At 40.0% G+C, this 19,408-nt stretch overlaps 1 protein-coding gene across 4 annotated transcripts in view; it reads right to left on the minus strand.

Annotated features, from left to right (window-relative positions):
- The window catches only part of col16a1 (collagen, type XVI, alpha 1), a 75,272-nt gene that overhangs the window by 12,435 nt on the left and 43,429 nt on the right, over positions 1-19,408 (minus strand). For 3 of the 4 annotated variants that reach the window (XM_065947787.1, XM_065947789.1, XM_065947788.1), the window contains 32 exons: positions 19,118-19,162; positions 18,774-18,809; positions 18,624-18,677; positions 16,982-17,032; positions 16,760-16,903; positions 15,902-15,937; positions 14,936-15,043; positions 14,415-14,537; positions 14,282-14,335; positions 14,141-14,182; positions 13,747-13,782; positions 13,610-13,663; positions 13,441-13,509; positions 13,298-13,351; positions 12,877-12,903; positions 12,096-12,152; positions 11,726-11,770; positions 11,494-11,565; positions 10,711-10,764; positions 6,244-6,297; positions 5,969-6,088; positions 5,667-5,708; positions 5,496-5,567; positions 5,357-5,401; positions 4,139-4,183; positions 1,716-1,769; positions 1,571-1,624; positions 1,381-1,434; positions 1,245-1,289; positions 1,096-1,149; positions 978-1,013; positions 42-104 (listed from right to left, as the gene is read on the minus strand). In XM_065947787.1, the coding sequence (XP_065803859.1) occupies positions 42-104; positions 978-1,013; positions 1,096-1,149; positions 1,245-1,289; positions 1,381-1,434; positions 1,571-1,624; positions 1,716-1,769; positions 4,139-4,183; positions 5,357-5,401; positions 5,496-5,567; positions 5,667-5,708; positions 5,969-6,088; positions 6,244-6,297; positions 10,711-10,764; positions 11,494-11,565; positions 11,726-11,770; positions 12,096-12,152; positions 12,877-12,903; positions 13,298-13,351; positions 13,441-13,509; positions 13,610-13,663; positions 13,747-13,782; positions 14,141-14,182; positions 14,282-14,335; positions 14,415-14,537; positions 14,936-15,043; positions 15,902-15,937; positions 16,760-16,903; positions 16,982-17,032; positions 18,624-18,677; positions 18,774-18,809; positions 19,118-19,162 (1,899 nt within the window). The remainder of the gene's footprint in view (positions 1-41; positions 105-977; positions 1,014-1,095; positions 1,150-1,244; positions 1,290-1,380; positions 1,435-1,570; positions 1,625-1,715; positions 1,770-4,138; positions 4,184-5,356; positions 5,402-5,495; positions 5,568-5,666; positions 5,709-5,968; positions 6,089-6,243; positions 6,298-10,710; positions 10,765-11,493; positions 11,566-11,725; positions 11,771-12,095; positions 12,153-12,876; positions 12,904-13,297; positions 13,352-13,440; positions 13,510-13,609; positions 13,664-13,746; positions 13,783-14,140; positions 14,183-14,281; positions 14,336-14,414; positions 14,538-14,935; positions 15,044-15,901; positions 15,938-16,759; positions 16,904-16,981; positions 17,033-18,623; positions 18,678-18,773; positions 18,810-19,117; positions 19,163-19,408) is intronic. The other variant, XM_020653165.3, reaches the window with a different exon arrangement.

The following is a 19,408-nucleotide window of genomic DNA, read 5'->3' on the forward strand; positions in this document are numbered from 1 at the left end:
GATGCAAGAAATCCCAACCTATTTTAGTGATCAGTACTCACTTTTTCACCTTTGAGCCCTGAGACACCTTCTCTTCCTGATTTTCCAGAAAGACCAGGAGGACCCTAAAAATACACATTTATAAAAAGCCTTAACATCTATTTTAAAGCCTCTACATTGGCTACCTGTTTGTTTAAGAATTGATTTCAAGATTGTTTTATTGGTTTATCAAGCGCTTAATGGAAGAATACTAAACACATAAATAAAGCAGATATCAAGCATATCCTCTGTAACTGTATCTCTGAGTCATGACTGTCTACAATGAGTGAGAAGCGCGAGTCCCCCCAGCTGTATTGTTGTGAGAGCGGTGTTTACATCATGAGTGGAGAGCGGGGTTGGAGGCTTCAGAATAGCAGAGATGTCACCAAACAGCAGGGTTTAGGTTTAGTTCTGGTGCTCAAAGGCGACATCTACTGGATCAAGAAGTTGCACATTCATCCTTTAATGGTCTTGCTCCAACCTATCGATCATGAGCTTGCGAGAACCCGCAGGTCTTCTGGTGGTGGTCTTGTACAGTAATTGTGCCCAAAGTAAAAACAAAAACACATGCCGAGTCATCAATATATCACAGACCTTGTCTGTGGGACTGCCTACATGAAGACATGAGGGCAGCAGGGAATATCAGTATTCAAAAAAGCAAACTCAAAACCTATAATCCTAGAGTGGCTTTTAGTTGAATTAATGTTCCTGTCTGTCCTATCTATCATTAAAAAAAAGATGTTGCCATGTTTCCTTTATAACTAATTCAACAAAGCATTTACTCAGCTGGCCACTTCCTGTTTTATCCAGCTTTTCAATTTACAACTTCTTATTCTTTTTTGCATGTGGGCAAGGTGGGTTGGGGGGCCAAATTGTTATTTTTTAGTTTGTGTGAAGCACTTTGTGCTACAAGTCTAACTGGTTGATTATTAAATAGACATAAGAGGAAGTGTACATACTGGTGGTCCTGGAAAGCCTGATTGTCCTTGGAAACCCTTGAAATAAGAAAAAAGAATTAAAAGGGTTGAGTCTGTTTTCTCATTAATGCTTTTTTCATGATTCTGTGTTTATACATACCGATTCCCCTTTAGCACCAGCCGGCCCTGCTGGTCCTGTGTCTCCTTTAATGCCCTGCAGACACACAATGTCTCACATTATTCTCTGTTATAAGAGCTTGTTGATAAATGAATCCCAGCATCTAAAGTAATATAATGATGATAACTCACCGGTAAGCCGGCTGATCCTTGGTACCCAGGGTTTCCAGGAGAACCCTGTAGAATGGCAGGAAATGTCAGCAGCTGCTTTTGAATACTAAAAAACAGATGGATTGTATGATGTATAAAAGTGATTGAAATGGCTTACTGATTCTCCTTTCTGACCACTCGTTCCTGTGCTCCCACGCTCGCCCTTCAGACCCTGTCCAGCACACATAGGTAGAAAGTGAATCAGTGTTACTTGACAAATCAAAGCACCCAGCTATCCATCCATTAAAGCTGTCAGGCTGTTATCAATGCCACAGTTCTTTTATAATGAGGCGATGAGAGCGACTCACAGGCAATCCTGGTGGTCCCATACTTCCTGGATACCCGGGTGTCCCAGAAGAGCCCTGAGGTAAAGATCAGAGAATCAGTCAAACAGAGGGGAAAGCAATCAACTTATGGTTATAGTTTCCGTGGATTTGATTGGCAGATGCTTACCTGCTCGCCCTTCATTCCAGTGAGGCCGGGTGACCCTCGCTCGCCCTGCTGACCCTGAGGATGACAGGCAATGAGGCATGATTAGAAAATGAAGGAGAGGATGTGATTGGACACCAGGAGGAGAGGCTCTCCTGGTGGAAATGAGCCAAGGACACGGCGAGTTAATATCAAAAAGGGGAAACGGCTAACATGCTCGTACTGTCGCCCTTTGGGACTGCCTACATTTGATTTTGTCCTTACACATACAGTATATGAGGCTTCCTAATGGTGCTTAGGGTCACTTCTGGTGTTATCCTGAGGCTGAACAACGCCTGCGTGGTCAATTTTTGGTTGATATAGACCATTTTTATTTCTTCCTAAGCAAAAAAATAACTTAATTCTTTATCATTTCTCCCTTATTATAAACTCAGTAAAAAAATCATCTTGAGAGCATAACATGTGCATAATAAGTTATTAAGCAACATTACATTATGATTAATGATATCTTTAACCCCTAGATGTTTGCACTCTGTTAACACTGAAGGCTGTTTTAAGGCATGTCTTTCTTTTTTTTTTTTTTTTACATATGTTTTTTTTTGGGTCCATCTTTGCCCCCACTAGATAGGACAGCTGAAGAGAAGCAAGAAAGGGAGGCGAGAGAGGGGAGTGAGTTGCAGCAAAGGGCCGAGTCTGGACCGGAATCCACCATCCACCCTGAAAAACGGGGTCCACACGACACAACCGCCAGGCCAAACAGCGCCCCAACACTGAACGCTGTCTTGACAGAAATATTATGAATGTGTGAGTGTGTGTGACGTGTTGCCTAGCAACTGCTTTTGTAAGCATAGGGAACATGAGTGCTGGAAGAAAACAAGTTTATTTATTTATTCATTTTTAAAGTGAGTGAATAAAAAAGGATGTTAATGGAGGCTGGGTGCTTTTTAAAAGTGGAGAAGATCACATGATTTGAAATTAGAGTCAACTTAGTGCGGTAATTAGTTGTTTAGCTAATAGTTTATTATTGTTAATTGTCTCTTGAGAACCAAAAATGAAATTGAATTAAAGAAAAGAGGAAGAATATCTCTGTTGGATGTAAGATTTTGTCGTGTGATTGGCTATCAGAGTGATTACTGAGGTTTGTAATTTAGAGACTGTAATTATAAACTGATCACACTGAGGAGAAACTAATTAGATGCTGATTATTGTAACTTCCTCAACCCCCCCCCCCCCCGCCCCAAATATGAGTAATACATTCAGCAGCACGGCCTCTCTCTCTCTCTCTCTCTCACAAGCAGAACAAACAGATACGTCGCCGCACACAGCAGAGGCTAACATCTGCTATAAAGTGCTACTACGCTGCAAATGGATTCCACGCGGCGCTCACACAGCTCATCCATTTGGCATCTCTTTGCTCCTAAAACAATAACTCTGCAGGAGGAGGAAAGAGGGGGAGGGGTCGGACCGCACAGCAGTGCCACTCTCCATCACTTAGAAGGGGAAATAATTGAACAACTGGAGAGAGAGAGAGTCAGAAACAACAAAACAGTTTCCTCATCTGACAAAAAAGTTTCATGAAAAAGGCAGACAGAGAGAGATATAATGAAAAATGCATTAGGATCAAGAGCTGCGTGGTTTGAAAACGCAACAAAAGAGAGAGCGAGAGAGCGAGAGAGAGGTTATTTAGATCATATAAGATCATCCAATCAGAGTTGAGTATTTCTTGCTAAAACTTCTCAAGTGTTATTAGGACTAATTCTGAAGTACTTGAGGTGGCTGCAGTTTATGTCACAAGAACAACCATACCTTTTTTTTCCCTACTCTACCATTCATTTGGAAGCAGCAGCCAGTTATTTTTTATGTTTAAAATCCACATAAAAAAAAAAACATTTCTTAAGGCCTTCTAAGATTCGAAGCATTTTTACCAACCTTTTATGAGCTGTTTAAACCAACCAGAGTGAACTATATCCTCAGAACTTCTAAGATGGGTTTGAATTAAATGACAGTTTTGAGAATAAAAGCTAACTCTAACTTGTATTAGGAGAAACTGAGACTACAGTTACATACATACCTTTCCCTTTTTTTTGGTGCATGATACAGTTTTCAGACCATTTTATCAACTGACCATCATGCACATGTATGTATGCTCCCTTTGGAGGGCGCAAAGATAAGACTGTACATACATGAGAAAAAACTAGTCCCCGCTCATTGATTTACTTTTATCAAATATCTAATAAAGTCATACAGTGTCAAATGATGTATTAGTTCTAGGGGACACAACCCCTGCTTTCAGTTTGTTACTTTTAAGTTCTTCAACTGAGTTTGGGTCAGGTGTTGTTGGAACTTTGACTATATTACAGAATCTTGGTACTTTTGCACTTTAGATTAAAAAAAAGACTTGCAGAGTAAAATAAATAAATGAGGATTAAAGTGTGATGAAGACTTACAGGTGAACCAGGTGAACCCTGTGGACCCGGGAAACCAGGAGGTCCCTGTAGACAGAAAAGAGTGAAAGCAACACTTTAATACATCTGAAACAAAATCAATGAAAAAAAATAATCATTTTAACTTGTATGGTTAAAGCAGTTTTCAATTGAATGCATTCAAATTAAGTACAAACTACCTACACTGCACTGCAATAGAGTTAGAGTGTATTGATATAGGGTGTGTTTGTGTGTCTATGAGTATTTAAGAGAGTGTGGGGGCCACATTTTCAAGCAGAGGCCACTGGGGGGCACCAAACACAAGCTCCTCTCAAGTAACTGGATATGGGTACTGTAGGAGAAGGAATGGTTTAATAAATATAATTCCTGTGTTTTAGCCTATGTTAGGTTATCCGTTCAAAATGGGACTGTTACGCCTCTTTACAACTTACTTGTCTTCCCCCTCCTGACTCCAACTGCTACAACTATAATATCAACCTTACTATAAATATTAAAGGGAATTGAAGGGCTGCTTAACTTCCACCTCTATATTTAACATAATCAATCCTTCCTGTTTCATCATCGTTGCCGTTGCAACGTTAATCCTAGACCGATCAGCACACTTAGCTGTATCTGCTAATATTACACACACTTTTACCATTATTACTGACATAGCTTTAGCTATAAATCTATCATATTCATCGTAGTTGCTCTGTTTGTCTCTATCCTTCTCCTTCCACCTGCATCTCCATCTATCCCACTTTCCAAGTCCAGCACAGTTCGGCAGATGGCAGTTTAACATGACTCTGGTTCTGCTCGAGGTTTCTGCTTCTTAAAGGAAGATTTTCCTTGCCACTGTAACTTGGATGAATTAATGTTGGGTCTTTTTAGATAATATAACAAAGAGTATGTTTTTTTACCAGATCTTTTGTAGTCTTTTTCACAAATATCTAACCGTGCTTTTTGAACAGTCGAATGTATCCCCTCATTAAGAATCTCTGCTGTAGAAAGGCGGTTTTGGAAGCATGCATTGATCGTACTCATTCCGCCTACCCCACATCAGCAGTTTCAGGCATTAAAAAAAAACCATATAAAATATTTGGAATCAATCAATCTGGTTGACGATGGTCTTATTTGCTTGTGCAGATCACAAAGAGTCATCAGTTTTAATTTCAGTCCTCTTCATAACTAGCATAAATCCTCCCAGAGAAGCTCTCAGTCTAAAAAGCGCTCAAGTCTCACCAAGCTTCCTGGCATTCCAGCTGGGCCTCTATCTCCTGGTGTACCCTGTAGTGAAATAAACAAAGAAAGTTGATGAGGTCTGACTTTCTCATATCCCATTAACAGGATGAAATTGAGATCAGACAATGACAGGACTCACTGGCTCTCCTCTTCCTCCAGGTGAGCCAGGAGTTCCTGGAACTCCAGGAGGTCCTGTACGGGGTGGATCAACCTGTGAAGCAAGGAGGGGAAAAAATACCAAGAAATGAACACGTCTGTCGCTATGAAGGATGTATGCCCATGTTTCAGTATGACATTGATTTCTACTGACCGCTGCTTGTGTCGACTGCTCTCTCTGCAGCTTCTCCAAACACTGGAAGACAACAGAGTAAGTTATCAGACTGATGCTTTACTGCTGGTACTATATTATGTCGGACTGAAGGAACGGATAGACACACCCAGTCATGCAGACTTGAATTCAATGCAAAGTGAGGGGCTGCCATTTTGCATTCATCAAAGCACAACATCAGACTCAGTGACTGTATGTTCAAGTGACATGTTTTATTCTGGATTCGGAGAACCATGAGAAGAAGCTGAAAACATTCCAGCAAGAAAAGTCCCTCTTAGTCTCACCCTGTCACAGTTCTCCAACGGGGGGACACCAGGCTTGCCCTCATCTCCTTTCTCTCCCTTGGCACCAGCGTTACCTGGCACCCCCGGCAACCCTTTGGAGCAGTCATCACCACAGCCCTCCTGTGTGATAATGCACACAGAGAATTACAATGTATATCTACACAGTTTGTACATATACATCCACACACCAGTAAAAAGATGAATGCCAAAAACTGGCTACACACATGCACAAAAATGCAATGAACCAATTAAAAAAGGATTTGTCATGCACTTACATCACCAGGTCCTTCTGTAGAGTCTCGTGGATGATCAAACGGTCCAATGGGGTCCTAGAAAAGAAGGGGTGGGACAAAACTTAAAGCCCACAATGATAACAATTCAGAGAAGTTCTCATCATCAAAATCAGCTCCGATCTTTAATTAGACAAACCAAAGTTGAAGGTCAGTGCTGTTTCTTTAACCAATTTACTGTTGCCCAGTAACATCGACATTAGCATGTATTTATATGTTTCAAAGCTCCAGTGAGGATATTTTAGTTTCTCATGAAACATACTGTATTTATTACAGATGATTCTATATGATCCAAAAGTCCTTCAAGAAGAAGACCCACCATTTCTCGATATCTGCCTGTTTCCACTGCCACTGCCTTTGTTTACATTTTTTAAGGAATAGGATTCAAAAGAAAGCAGGGTGGTTACTTTTAGTGCAAGACTATTAAAAAATGACAGTACAAGATCAGAAAAGGAGAAAAAAAAGGTACTGTTTTCCACAGGATCGCCAAAGATGGACAAAACAAACTACAAATTGTAGCTTTAAAGATCAAAATGAAGAAAATACTAAATAAAAGACTAATGCTTCATCTATCAAACTCTGCAATTAGACAGTGTTAACGGCATTAGCAGATTCAAAGATGTTACTAGTAAAAACAACAACTTAAAACTAGGGCTTTCAAACAATTAACATTTGTAATTGCTATTAATCCATGAATTTGAAAACTCAATCACAATTAATACACATTTTAATTGCATGATTGAAATTCCATTTTGCATTTCAAAATAAAAATCGTCAGGCTTTTATTTTGAATTGTTGTACTCTTAATCTGAGAGTGCTTTACTTGCTGTTTGAATTCAAACCTGCTTTTATTTTGAAATAAAGTTAGGACCTTCCAGTAGATAGAAGATTAACTTAACCACGGAAAAAGGAACCTGTTATAGATCAACAACTAAAGAAAAATAACTAAAAAAATAGTTTAAAAAAGTCAAATGTGTGATGTCATGAGGTGGATATAACTTTGGACTCGTCCACTGAGCTGTCTAGAGTTTTTTTTTTTTTTAAACGTAAAATGAGCCATTCAAAGGCAGGGAGACACTGCAGAGGCATATCCAGGGTTCATCTAAGGGACAAAATAGTATGTAGTAGTATTAATGTGATTAAAAACAACATAATACTTATGTCACGAGCGAGAAAAGTGATTGTAAGCTTATTTGAACTTTAACAAAGTTACACAACCAAAATGAGAGACGAATGTTAGCTAGCAATGTACTTCCTAGCTTGCTTTATGCTAGCTTATTAATTTATTTTCAAAGTTGTTCAATGCAGAGATGTTGTCTAGTGGTACAGTAGCTTACTCATCAAATATGTTCTATTTACTCTTAGAAATGGCCTGATGTCCCTCCCCATTTTCAATTAACCATGTTTACAGCTACTGATCGATGAGGAAGTGCTGATATGATAATGTGTCAATGATATCCTAATGTTGTGAGGGAGGTCACTCTGGACTCTCACTGAGTGTGGGGAGGTAATCATCTCAGTGCAGCATCAGGTGTGTGTGTGTGACTGATTGGCCCTGATTAGGACCAGGTGTGTTACGGTTATATTATTCCCTTGAGTTGCAGCAGTCTGCTGACTCGTTGTCTCACCATCATAGATAGTGAGTGGGTCTCTCTGTGTTTCTTGTGTCTTTTAGAAGTGTGTGATTCTTCATAAGCACCACTTGACTTTCCTTACTATTTCATGTAGCTCTACAAATGCAGTTTGTTGAGTTTTGGGAGTATTTGACCCAACCCTTTTGGTTTCTTTATGAACAGGGGCCTGTTGGTCTTTGTATCTCGGCTCTTGTGAGTTCCTTTCTTCTATCTTTAATCTATTTTCTGCAGTGGTGGTTTATGGCAATCTGTACCGTGCCTAAGCATGCTTCACCCCTAAAGTCCAGGGCCAGTATTCACAAACATTTTGACAATCCTCTCAGAGAGCTCCTAACTTACCTTAACAATTCCTAGCAAGGAGTGTTAGTCTAGAAGTGATTTAGGAACATTCTCAGAGCAACTCTGAGCAAGAAATGGATAGAAACTTTTATCTTAGTGAGGTGGTGGGGTTGACCCCATTGTTGGACACAATTTTTCAGAAGCTGTGATTGGTTAGTCAAAGAAACTTGGGATTAAAAAGTCAAACGTACAATCTAGTCAGACATTGTGTAATTATGAACACTGTGTGTTAATTTGTAAGACATACTTCATAAACATAGCCTACAAGATGTTTAAAATCACATGCTCACTTGTGCAGCAGGTAAAGGGTCTTAATCAGTGATTAGATACACCTGTGGAGGTGAGCGCGTGTAGACAAACTCAACATGCATGTCTCAATTTGTACTGAAAAATGTCATAGACGGATTGAAATGTCTGCACAAATAATTTTTGTCTGTTCTGCCCAACCATGAGTCAAAAAGATTCTTTGCAGAACATTTCTCCATTTTATACTCAGCTTGAGAAACTCTTAAGACTGTTAAAAGTCTGACCTCACTAGTACCAACAGTTTTACACCTGAGGAGCTCTTTTAAGGGCTAAGACACTTTGTGAATAACTTTCAACTTTACAAGGATGTAGTCACTTGGAGCAACTTTTAGTACATAGGTGGACCACCTACCACTGAGCCACAGTCAGGACAAACTGACCAAAGAATTTGTCTGTGTTCATGGCCCAAAAAAAGCAGTAGCCTACATGAATAAAGCACAAGTCAAGAAGAAGTTGCTTGTTTGTGCTTGCTCCAATTGAGTGCAACATGTTGCATGTGTCTCTTCCTTTTACTTAGGGCTACTGTAATGCCGTTTATGGTATATGTATGTATTTTAGGTTGCCTACTGACAACTGGTCGTGGACTACAGCTGAAAATTAGCCATGAAGACTAAAGCTGCTCCTTTGACTGTACAGTTAACTAAAGGGGGCTGTCCACGAAACAAGCTACAAATAAAATAAAATAAACTAGAATTGTGGGACAAATATTGATTGGTTAAACCAAAATTCAAAGCTTAAAAATGGGGCACAAAGGAAGAAGACCAAAGGGGGGGAAATACAATGGAGTTCAGCTGTCTATTTATGGGAAGTTCTGAAATAAAACTGCGCCATTTACAAGCCCAATAGCATTTTGCTATGAAAGTGGGTCTGCAGTGGGACCTTTTCCACTGAGAGAGTCTGTCAATAGCACCTGGCCTGGTTTCACAGTCATTACAAAGCCATTTCACATTGTTCAAACTGAGGCCTTTAACTAGAAAGGCTATTTTATGCTGGAAAGTATTGGCTGTTGTATGATTGGGGACAAGGCCTTTTCTCAAAAAGAAGTTCCACTGTATTTCGATGGCCCAGTGGCTGACTTCTCTGAGCTACAAGGTGTTATCTTCAAAGACGGAGTAGTTCTTGAGAGTCCTCACATCTATGCTGACACTTGAGTTAACACAATAGCTGCAGAACCAAAAAAGAAAAATGGACACATTTGATTGGTTTATATGCCAGCATTAACTTTTCTACTGTTGTCAAAGTTGGTGAAGGATAAGAGGTTGTTCTGTGGTCAGTTCAACCATAATAATGTTGCTCATGTGCTAACAAGCAGCAACCTTTCTGCATATTTTCAACAAGATCTGTCTAAATCTCATTTCCCAGGACCTCCATTAAACTTCTACTTTAATTCCTTTGTTGAAGGTGAAATTCCCCTTGGGCGCTGGCTGGAGATCAGCATCGATGTTTCCCTTAATGAAATTAAGCCATCTGCAGACTTGAAAGAAACAACACTGGCACCATATTAAAAAAAAAGAAGAAGAAAGAAACCACAGATAACTTCTCAACACAACAACTTGTTTCTCACTTTGATTTTGTCCTTGCACTCGCTGTGAGTAAATTAAGTTTGTCGGAAAGGACACCCAAAATCCTCAGGGATTTCAAACAGACCTATGGTCAGACGCACAATGGGCTTAAACTTTGTCTATGCAAATAGTGTCAGAGAAGTCCAGCATATGTTTCAAGCAGTACAGATCCATTACTATGAGATATGCAGGCATCTGCACAGGCCTTATCTCCATTCCCATTGTCATCTACAATTGTAACACTGTATCCTTGCTCTGGAATCTGCAGCATCCCTTTGAATTTAGGATCAAATGAAGGGAAATCATATTCTAACTTTCCTGTAAAATTAGGGGACTCACAGAATTGAATCCCCTTAAATCATGATTTAATAAGCATTACTCAACTAAAATTCTATTAAATTGAACTGTGCTTTGATAAGGTGAAATTAGAACCAAATCATGTTACAAACCTTGTATGACCCATATGATGAATAATAAGTGGCCTTAAAGGTTATCATGTTAAATAAAGCCCACTTAGAGTTAACGACCCTTTGTTGTTTCTGCATCACTTTTAAATGTCTTGAGTCAGTCGATATGCCGACTCTCCTCTTTTCCCCTCTAATTTTACTTACGCTGTAGCCAGGCGAACCCGGGTTCCCCGGTATCCCGTCGTTTCCAGGGATACCCTGAAAGAAGGAACTGAGATTGAACTGATTTGCTGCTAATTAAAGACTAGCCACTCCCCACCTCCACCAGCGGTCAAGGCAGAGTCAAAGGGTCAGGGTCAAAATCTTCAAGCCTGTTCCTTCTACTATTGCCATTTCAACACCAGGAATCTAAAGGTTTTCTTTAGGAATCTTTTTTTGCATTCAGCAATAAATACAAATGCACCTTTTGTCAAAGACATGACCTCCTCCAACCAGACACCATCACCACCTCTGATATCTTTCCTAAACCTTTAACTCTTGCAACAGAGGTCCCTATGACACTTTATTTGAAGGTCCGCTCCCGTTCCAAACTTCAGATCATCAAACTGGTACTTATTCATTGACACTACAATATTTTTGGCTATAGTATTCAAGCCGAACCTTCAAATAAATGTTCATGTCTTGACGAATATTCCCAAAGCTTGAAGCCATGGATGGGTTAGTGCATTGATCATTTAATCTTTTTAAATCATTCAATTTTACAGTAAACCAAACTGTTGCAATACACATCGCTCCATTTTGGACATGCACATTATGAACTTTATGTACCCATTGTGTTGCAAAGCATGTCAAGGCAATGCTTTTTTTAAAACAAGAAGTACCCCGAAAGCCCAAGCCGTAAGCCTGCATCTTTGCTGATGGAGCAGCTTTTGAAGTGAACTGTAGAGAGAGACCCCTTCCCCAACCTACTGCCCCCTTTTCTCTTACCTGTGGTCCTTGGATTCCATTAACACCCTGAGGCCCAGGTGGGCCAGGAGGGCCAGGAGGTCCTGGTGGACCCTAGAAAAACACAAAGGCATGACCTAAAATGACACATTCACAGTCGAACAGGAATGAAGAATTCTGTGATTTTTCTCTGCAAACTTTGCAAGAAAAACAAAGCTTGCAAAAAAAACAAAGCCAAAGTTATCAGACAGGACTGTTGGCTGACAGATCAGACCTGAGGCCCGGGCTGCCAAGTGTTTATTGGAGTTCCTGGAGCTCCCTGGAAGGCAAAAGTAGTCAAAATTCAGAGCAGCCATGGTGCTAGCACGAACAGAATATACAGAAATTTCAAAGTGTTAAGCTAAAAATAACACAAGAAATGTGAGAGCACACAAAGATACAGAGAGGAAACAACTTGGCATTAATGTTTTTTTTCATCTCCATACATCCCCTGTGGAGTCCTAATAAACCCTCTGAGAGTGTGTTTAAAAGTCAATGTGTAGTCAGACTCCTGGTGTGAGGCTACAACTCTCTACATTAAACTAATTGCATGCCGACATGTGTTTATTTCAGAGTGCGTGTGCAGTGTGCATGTGTGTACTCACGGGTCCTCCTACGCTGGTGTGCACTGGGATAATGCAGTTACAATCCCCAGGTAGTCCCTAAAATAAACATTAAAAAAGACTCGTAAAAAAAAAAAAGAGACAAAGTGAAAGTCTTTGCACAATTTGAAGCACAGGCTGCAGAACTGAAGTCCTCATTCAAAACTCTTTCAGCTTCCAGGACTCTTCGCAGACTTTGCAGTTTTGCTTTATATTAGAAAAAATACTCAAAACGATGATGAGATGATGTAGTGTGAAGGTCTTTTGAGTTCAGTTTTGTTAGCTTAGAGTGTGGAACCTTGAATTTGAGGACGATAACAATGAATGCCAGGAAAGGTGTACTTCATTTCAAATGTGTGACGACGGAAGCCCACATGATTGCTCTGCCTACTTTTCTTTTCATTTCCAAGTGATGCTTTTACAGAATACATCAGCTCTAAACGAAGGGTCAGAATGAACTCACCCATTTGGACCCTCAAGCAAACCCTCCACCTCTTCCTCATGTTTCCCACCCTCTCAGTAACAGTGTGGTCCGGTGGCTCTGATAAATGCAGTAATTAATAGTCTCACACGCGCTCGCTCTTAATGCCCCCCCAAAACTCCTCTTGTCAGCCAGCAAAAAGCACCCTCGTCACCTCTGCTGCTACTCTATCTGTGCCCCGAGGGCAGCGGCGTACGTGTGTGTGTGTGTGTGTTGAACCATCCGTTGCGATTACCATCTGTTCCACCCCCGTTTATTCAAACCCCTCCAGATCCCTTCATCCAAACAAAACGGTAGACTTACCTTGTCCCCCTTAGCTCCATCAAGCCCCTACAAGAGAAGGAGACAGCAAAGAAATACACAGACACACAAACACACAAGGAGACAAAGACACACATAAACACTTAGTTACTCTTGCTTTGTTGTTCCAGTAGAAAGCTCACGGGGGGGGTAGGGGGAGCTGAGTACAGATCAGGGGACAGAGGATGAGATGGGAGCAGACATTGCCTCTGTTATGGATCGAGGCAGACATCCTTGGTTACAAATTATGCCTAATTCAAGGTCAATTCCCAAAGAGGCTCAAAGAAAATTAAAACTACACAGATGCTAACACAACTCCAGTCATCAAGTGGAATTTCTTTAACAGCTCTTGTTGATGCAAATGTTATAAAAAAACAAACATGCAAATGAAGCTTCAGACAAAAAAAGGAAGAAGACAACTCACAGGTCTGCCATCAGCTCCTGGCAGTCCATTCGCGCCGGAGGCTCCATCTCTACCCTGTGTGTGAAAAACAGTGTTTGACATAATAAAAGCATGACATTGTATGCTCATATACATATGCAAAAGAAGATGCATTTATGTCTCACCGGTGGCCCTGATATTCCAATGCCGACAGGCCCCTGCGGTCCTGGAAGCCCGACCTCTCCATTGGAGCCCTATGAGCAGGACACATATGCAGCCTAAGTCACATGGTTTCATTACTTACGATTGTGTACTTCCACAACAATTTCCACTTTGACCTCTCTGCTACTGTACCTTTTCTCCAGCAGGGCCAACAGGCCCAGTCAACCCTTTAGCTCCAAGAGGTCCCTGTACAAAAACACACAAGTTAGACAATAAAATCCATTAAATAAGTCCAGAAAAAGGACTTTAGAAATAGAAGGGAAACTTACCGCAAGTCCTGGGACTCCTCTTGGTCCCTCCTCACCCTTTGATATTCATTACAAAAGACACAAAAAAGGAATGCAGGATGTTTAGTTGTGATTTGGTTAAGAAAGCCCTCACTATAACAGACGTTGAAGAGTAGAGGACTAAGGGGTTTCCACGTGAACCATACAAGGAAAATCCCACCATTGAATCAAAGACTTTCAGAGAGAACTCTCCAGGATTAGTTTTAGATTAAAATGTACAACCATTTTTCTTTTTTGTTAGCTCTTAGGGGGAGGAAAACTCTTATCATGAAAGCATGTGGTGTTCATTACTGAGATCACAGCAGGATAGCATCCATTTAGGAGCTGTTTGCATGTTTTTATGGCACAGCTGCATCAGCTGCCACATCAGCCTTACTTGAGGTCCTGGAAGCCCAATTCCTGCAGCTCCAGTTTCTCCCTACAGGGGGCACAGTTCATCACAGAAATACTGTCAGTGACGCATTAGTTCAGACAATCCTCTGCATGTATTTATAATACAATAAAATTACATTCATACCTTGCTTCCTTTGGGACCTGCAGGCCCCTGCACACCTGGTAAGCCAGCTTTTCCCTGAGAAGAAAATGTGTAAACTGATCATCAGCAATTATCATTGAGTAAATACATTAGTAAATACACACAATTCCCTTACATTTTTTCCAGGCTTTCCTTGTCCTGGGGGACCGGGCTCTCCTCTCTCTCCTTTGGGGCCTGGCACAGTTACACCATCACCCCCTGCAGATCCTAGAGAAGGACAGCTGGTACAAGCATCACCCTAGGAAAAAAAACAAAAGACAAAAACAAATCCAAACCATGATTCCTGGGCCTCTTTACAACAATCTAACTGTAGATAGAAGATGACATTTCCTCATTTTGCCAGTAATATCTCAGCTCTGGAGCCATTTTTGTTGGTGTGATCAGTTGTATCAGACATGACTTCTAATTTCAAGATATCAAAACCAAATCCACATAATTTCATAAAGACCAAACAAGATCTCTTTCATACTTGATTTGTGGAAAGGGGGAAGTACTTTGCAGATAACATGGCCACTACTTTTTTAAAATGCAAGCCCCTTCACAATTGACGTAAAAGTCGTTAACATAAATCAGTCAGCAAATGAAAAATATGATGCAGAATAGTGGATCTGGACCAACAGTTCAGGCACTCTATACCTTCTCTCCCTTGAAACCCAATAGTCCATCTCTACCAGGCTCTCCGGGTAGTCCTGGGACTCCAGGAGCTCCATCCAGTCCATTATCACCTTTATCTCCTTGATCCCCCTAGTTTTAGATGATAAGAAGCAAAGCGAGTAAACTCTCTCTACAGTAGCTCTCACAATTAGAAGTGCAATGGAGTAATTGTTTTACAGGTTGGTCCTGTTTTGTTTGTATAGTACAAAAGGACAATGCACATTTCATTGGACTTAAAATAAAGCATATAGGCAGGAATATGAATTGATGAAACATGTCTGTTAAAGGTAAAAAATGCACACAATATGTTCTGTTGGGATTTTTTCTTTACCCTCTATTCCCCGCTGTATTCTCCTCTTCAAGTTTTACTTTTTTAACTTTCAACTTACGGAACCTGATCAGACTCAAACATTTAGTAAAGGTCGGGCTCTGCTTTGGAGTCTAAGCAAAGTGATTGTGGGGAGAGCTTGGCTGTGATTTAAAGCAGCCTGGCCCAGTTGATGGCAGATTTATTTCCCTGGTATTTCGGTAAAGTGATGTGAGCGTTCCAAAAGATGGACTTGGTGACCTGAAATAAAGCAGAGTACCCAGGCTTTCTGAAAATATCTCTGGATACTATGCAGGGTTCCTTTTCTGCAGACATGCTTGGCCCTAGTAGATGTCAAATTAGTTAAGAGGACCTGACTGTCTCTAAAGGCCACTGGTGACTCCAAATAGCCTGGTTCCTCCTGTTATCCAATGGTTTATATAAGCTAGACTGTTTTGAAGATAACCCTTATTTATAAAACAAACAGAATGCTCCAACATCGCTCAAAATCCCTCAACAGACTGGACGTGGTCTGAATGTATGATTTGATCAAGGAAGGCATACACAGTGAGTGAAAATAAATAAACAAAACTCAAATATTTCTGAGAAAAATCCATGAGAAACTTAGACAGGACTATTACCCTTTCTCCTTTAGTCCCAGCAGCACCTGGTGGACCCTGTGTAAGCAAACAATAGATACTTTTAAATGCATACAGATACAATAAACACATACTGTATAGGTATGCAGAATCTGCATACACCCAAAGCTATCTGACAGTGATGTGCAATCCTCTATCCATTCAGGTCAAGAAAACTATTGCTACAAAGCTAAGCACAGAGGCACTACAAACTGCTTCAACAAAAAAAGGAAGGGAAGTTAAATAAACCATTAAATGATTATATCGCTTACACTTTGCAGGTTCTACTACAGTTTTGGTTATTGGCCACAGTACCTTGGCGTGTTTATCAAGGAATAATGAGTTGAAGCTGCAGGGATGAGTCTTTGTTTTTCTTTTCAGAGAGCACTCTAAAGAAGCCAAGTGAGGGGCCCTGACCTTCTCTCATCTGACAATAACAACTAAGGGTGTGCACCACTCTGATATAAGATGATCCGATCTGAACCTTCATACTAAGGCTGCAGTCCGAATTACAAACAATTCATTTTAATATAGAACGTTGTTGCAATTTAAACCTCAGTGTACTGACTCATATCAGACTATCAAACAGTTTTTAGTACATTCTTGTTGATCCAGGGTTCTGCTAAACGGCACACCTTTATTGGTAAAACCCTTAACTAATTTGGAATCTTATGAATCTTTACATGCATTATCAACACTATGCAGTAGTGTCATAGCATCTTTTAATCAACACCCACGTCTTACTTCCATCGCACGCAATGTACAAACAAATGTACAACCTCACTTAAAAGCACATTTAGAAGAAGCCATCTGTGCACTTTTTGTATTCCTCTAATTAAACAATTTGTTACAGATTCAAACCTGTTTGCCATTAGCTCCAAAACCTGGAGGTCCGGGTGGACCTGGAAGGCCAGGTTCACCTGGTGTGCCGGTATTTCCCTCAGGCATTTTGTATCCGGCAGGTCCGCTTCCAACCTCGGACAGCTGGCACACGCCACACTCGCCCTGAGAGTCAGGAAGGTTAGTTTGCGTATCAATCAATCCAAGAGAGAAGCCAACTTCAACTTGTACATCTATGCTTACCTTCTCACCCTTAATTCCTTGAGTGGCGAGACCAGGCAGTCCTGGCTCTCCCTGTGAGATAATAGATATAACACCTGAGTGATATGGACTTCGACAAAGAACAACATGATGTCTTCAACATAATTAAGAACAGTTTATTTAATTTTTGAGTCCAGTCTGGTTGATTACTTATCAGTCTGCTTGGCATTGGTTATCCCCTTTTAGGTCCTATTCTATATTTCAGCTCTCTTCTTTAACTTGTTGTCTGTACGTCAATGTGTCTTTCTCTATGTTTTTTTTATGTACAAACTGTTCCAAACCACTTGCACCAAGAGGGATGAATAAAGTTGTTTGAATCAAAATGAGATCTTTAGTTTCTTTAAGAGTATAAATACTGAATGCCTCTTCACCAGACTTTTAAAGTTCTTCACATAGGCTATGGGGTAGTTTTTCACCTTGTGGCCAGAGGGTTATAAACTGACAGCATGCCTGTGATGTGCTGTGGAGACGGACCAGCAAGAGCTTCATAAACCAGGAGGAGAATTTTAAATTAGATTATAAAAACAACAGGTAACTAACGAAGGTTACGGAGGACTGAAGGTATAAGGTTTGATCTTTTTGTCCTTTAAAAAACTCTCACAGCTGAGATTTAATTACTGCTTGTTTGTTTTGGAAGACTCGGATAACTCAAGATGTATAAAGTCAGCTTTATAGGAGCATCACTATTAGATACTTATTAAACTGAAAAAAATCACAAGATTAATGCCTAGAAATTATTTTGTTGGTTATCCAAAAATGTGTATTTACAGCTTGAAGAGAAAAGAAGGCTTTTTCATTTAGATAAGAGCTTAGAGAAAAGGGCTCATCTAAATGGTATTGTTTAAGCAAAAGTCCATGTTTTGTTTTTACAGCTGTTAAGTTGTTTAAGTCCGACTGTCGTTGACAATACTGAAGATACATGAGATGCTTTTCTTTTATTCAATAGACCGATAAAGTGTTAGCATTTTTACATTCCAATAACATTATGCTAGCTAACTTATAACAACATTAGTAGGCTAGCTAACTGAAAACAACATTAGTTGACAAGCTAACTTTAATCAAAGGGGTTATTGTGTTCCACTTGTGCAGCCAAACATGTCAGCGTCAGTGTTATGCTAAAATAACTTGCGTGAAGGTGTTGCTGTACTTTCAACAATAGCTGCCTGAATATTAATTGTAAATTTCTTACTTACACCCAAAATTAAACTTTCGTAGCCTGTACCCTATAAGCTACATGCCAGCTACTAACTAGTAGCTGCCAATTCTCACTGGAATTCCAAGTATCATGTTAGCTATAGAGAATGGCAAGTGGTATGATGAAAGTGTGGATGATTGACACTTACAGTTTCACCTATAGCCAAGTTGCTGAAAAGGATTTCATTACTCGACAAAGTAAGCGCCTGTGTAGGCCTATAAACCAATCTTAAATAGTTGTAATGACCTACAGCACTTGAAATCTAAACTGTTCGTAGACTTCTGAATACTTGACACATGCTCTCTAAGTATTGCAGGACCTTTATGGAAACACAACATCAAGAATTCTTACTCTAAAAACATTGAAACTAAGATTAACAAAGCTTTTTGGAACACTTCAGAGTAAAAACTTGCCCGTCGAATCTACTACCTTCATGCCTGTCTTCCCATCTTTGCCACTTGGTCCTCTTTGTCCAGGTTTTCCCTGTCATATGAGACACATTTAATAAAAACACGGTGTAAAATCCATATTTGGTGTTACCTTTTACCTTTTATTTCCAAAATCTGAATCTGAACTTACCGTCTTACCATCAGCTCCTCTGCTGCCTGCCTCACCCTGAAGACAAGTGAACAAAAAAAATAATAATTTCACAAATTGATAAAAATGGATGAGTCTTTTTAAATTGGTTATTCAGATTTTATAGTATATGAATGTGGTATTTCAGTACCTGAGCTTTTTGCTAATACGTTCCCCACTGGGTAAAATCGCCGTGGCAGACAGTTTTGGGCCTTAAAATTAGCGCACTGCTGTGATTATCTTCCTTATAAAGTCTTTTAAGAACCCCATTCAGCAACCTACTGAGCGAGCTGCCCTTAGCCTAGTCTGCTATTGCTCTCAGTCCTTTTCCTTTTAATGCTGCTTACCTTCTTCCCAGTAAGGCCAGGTGGTCCCACATTTCCTGGTTCCCCCTGTGGTGCGGAAAAATGTAACGGCTCATCATTTTAATGAAGGTGCTGACTTTTAAAAAATCAGAAATATAGAATCAAAAACGTGTCTTAATTCAGGATCTTTTTTTTTATACCATTACAGTGACAACAAAGAACTCTAATGATGACAACAGAGGTGTTGTTATGTTTTCAGGAAGGGTTTAGGGGAATTATAATTTCCTCCTTTTTGCGCTTTTATTCATAACTACAATTTTGTCTTTTTTTTTT

Source organism: Labrus bergylta, chromosome 19 (genome assembly GCF_963930695.1).
Source record: "Labrus bergylta chromosome 19, fLabBer1.1, whole genome shotgun sequence".
NCBI classification, from domain to species: domain Eukaryota; kingdom Metazoa; phylum Chordata; class Actinopteri; order Labriformes; family Labridae; genus Labrus; species Labrus bergylta.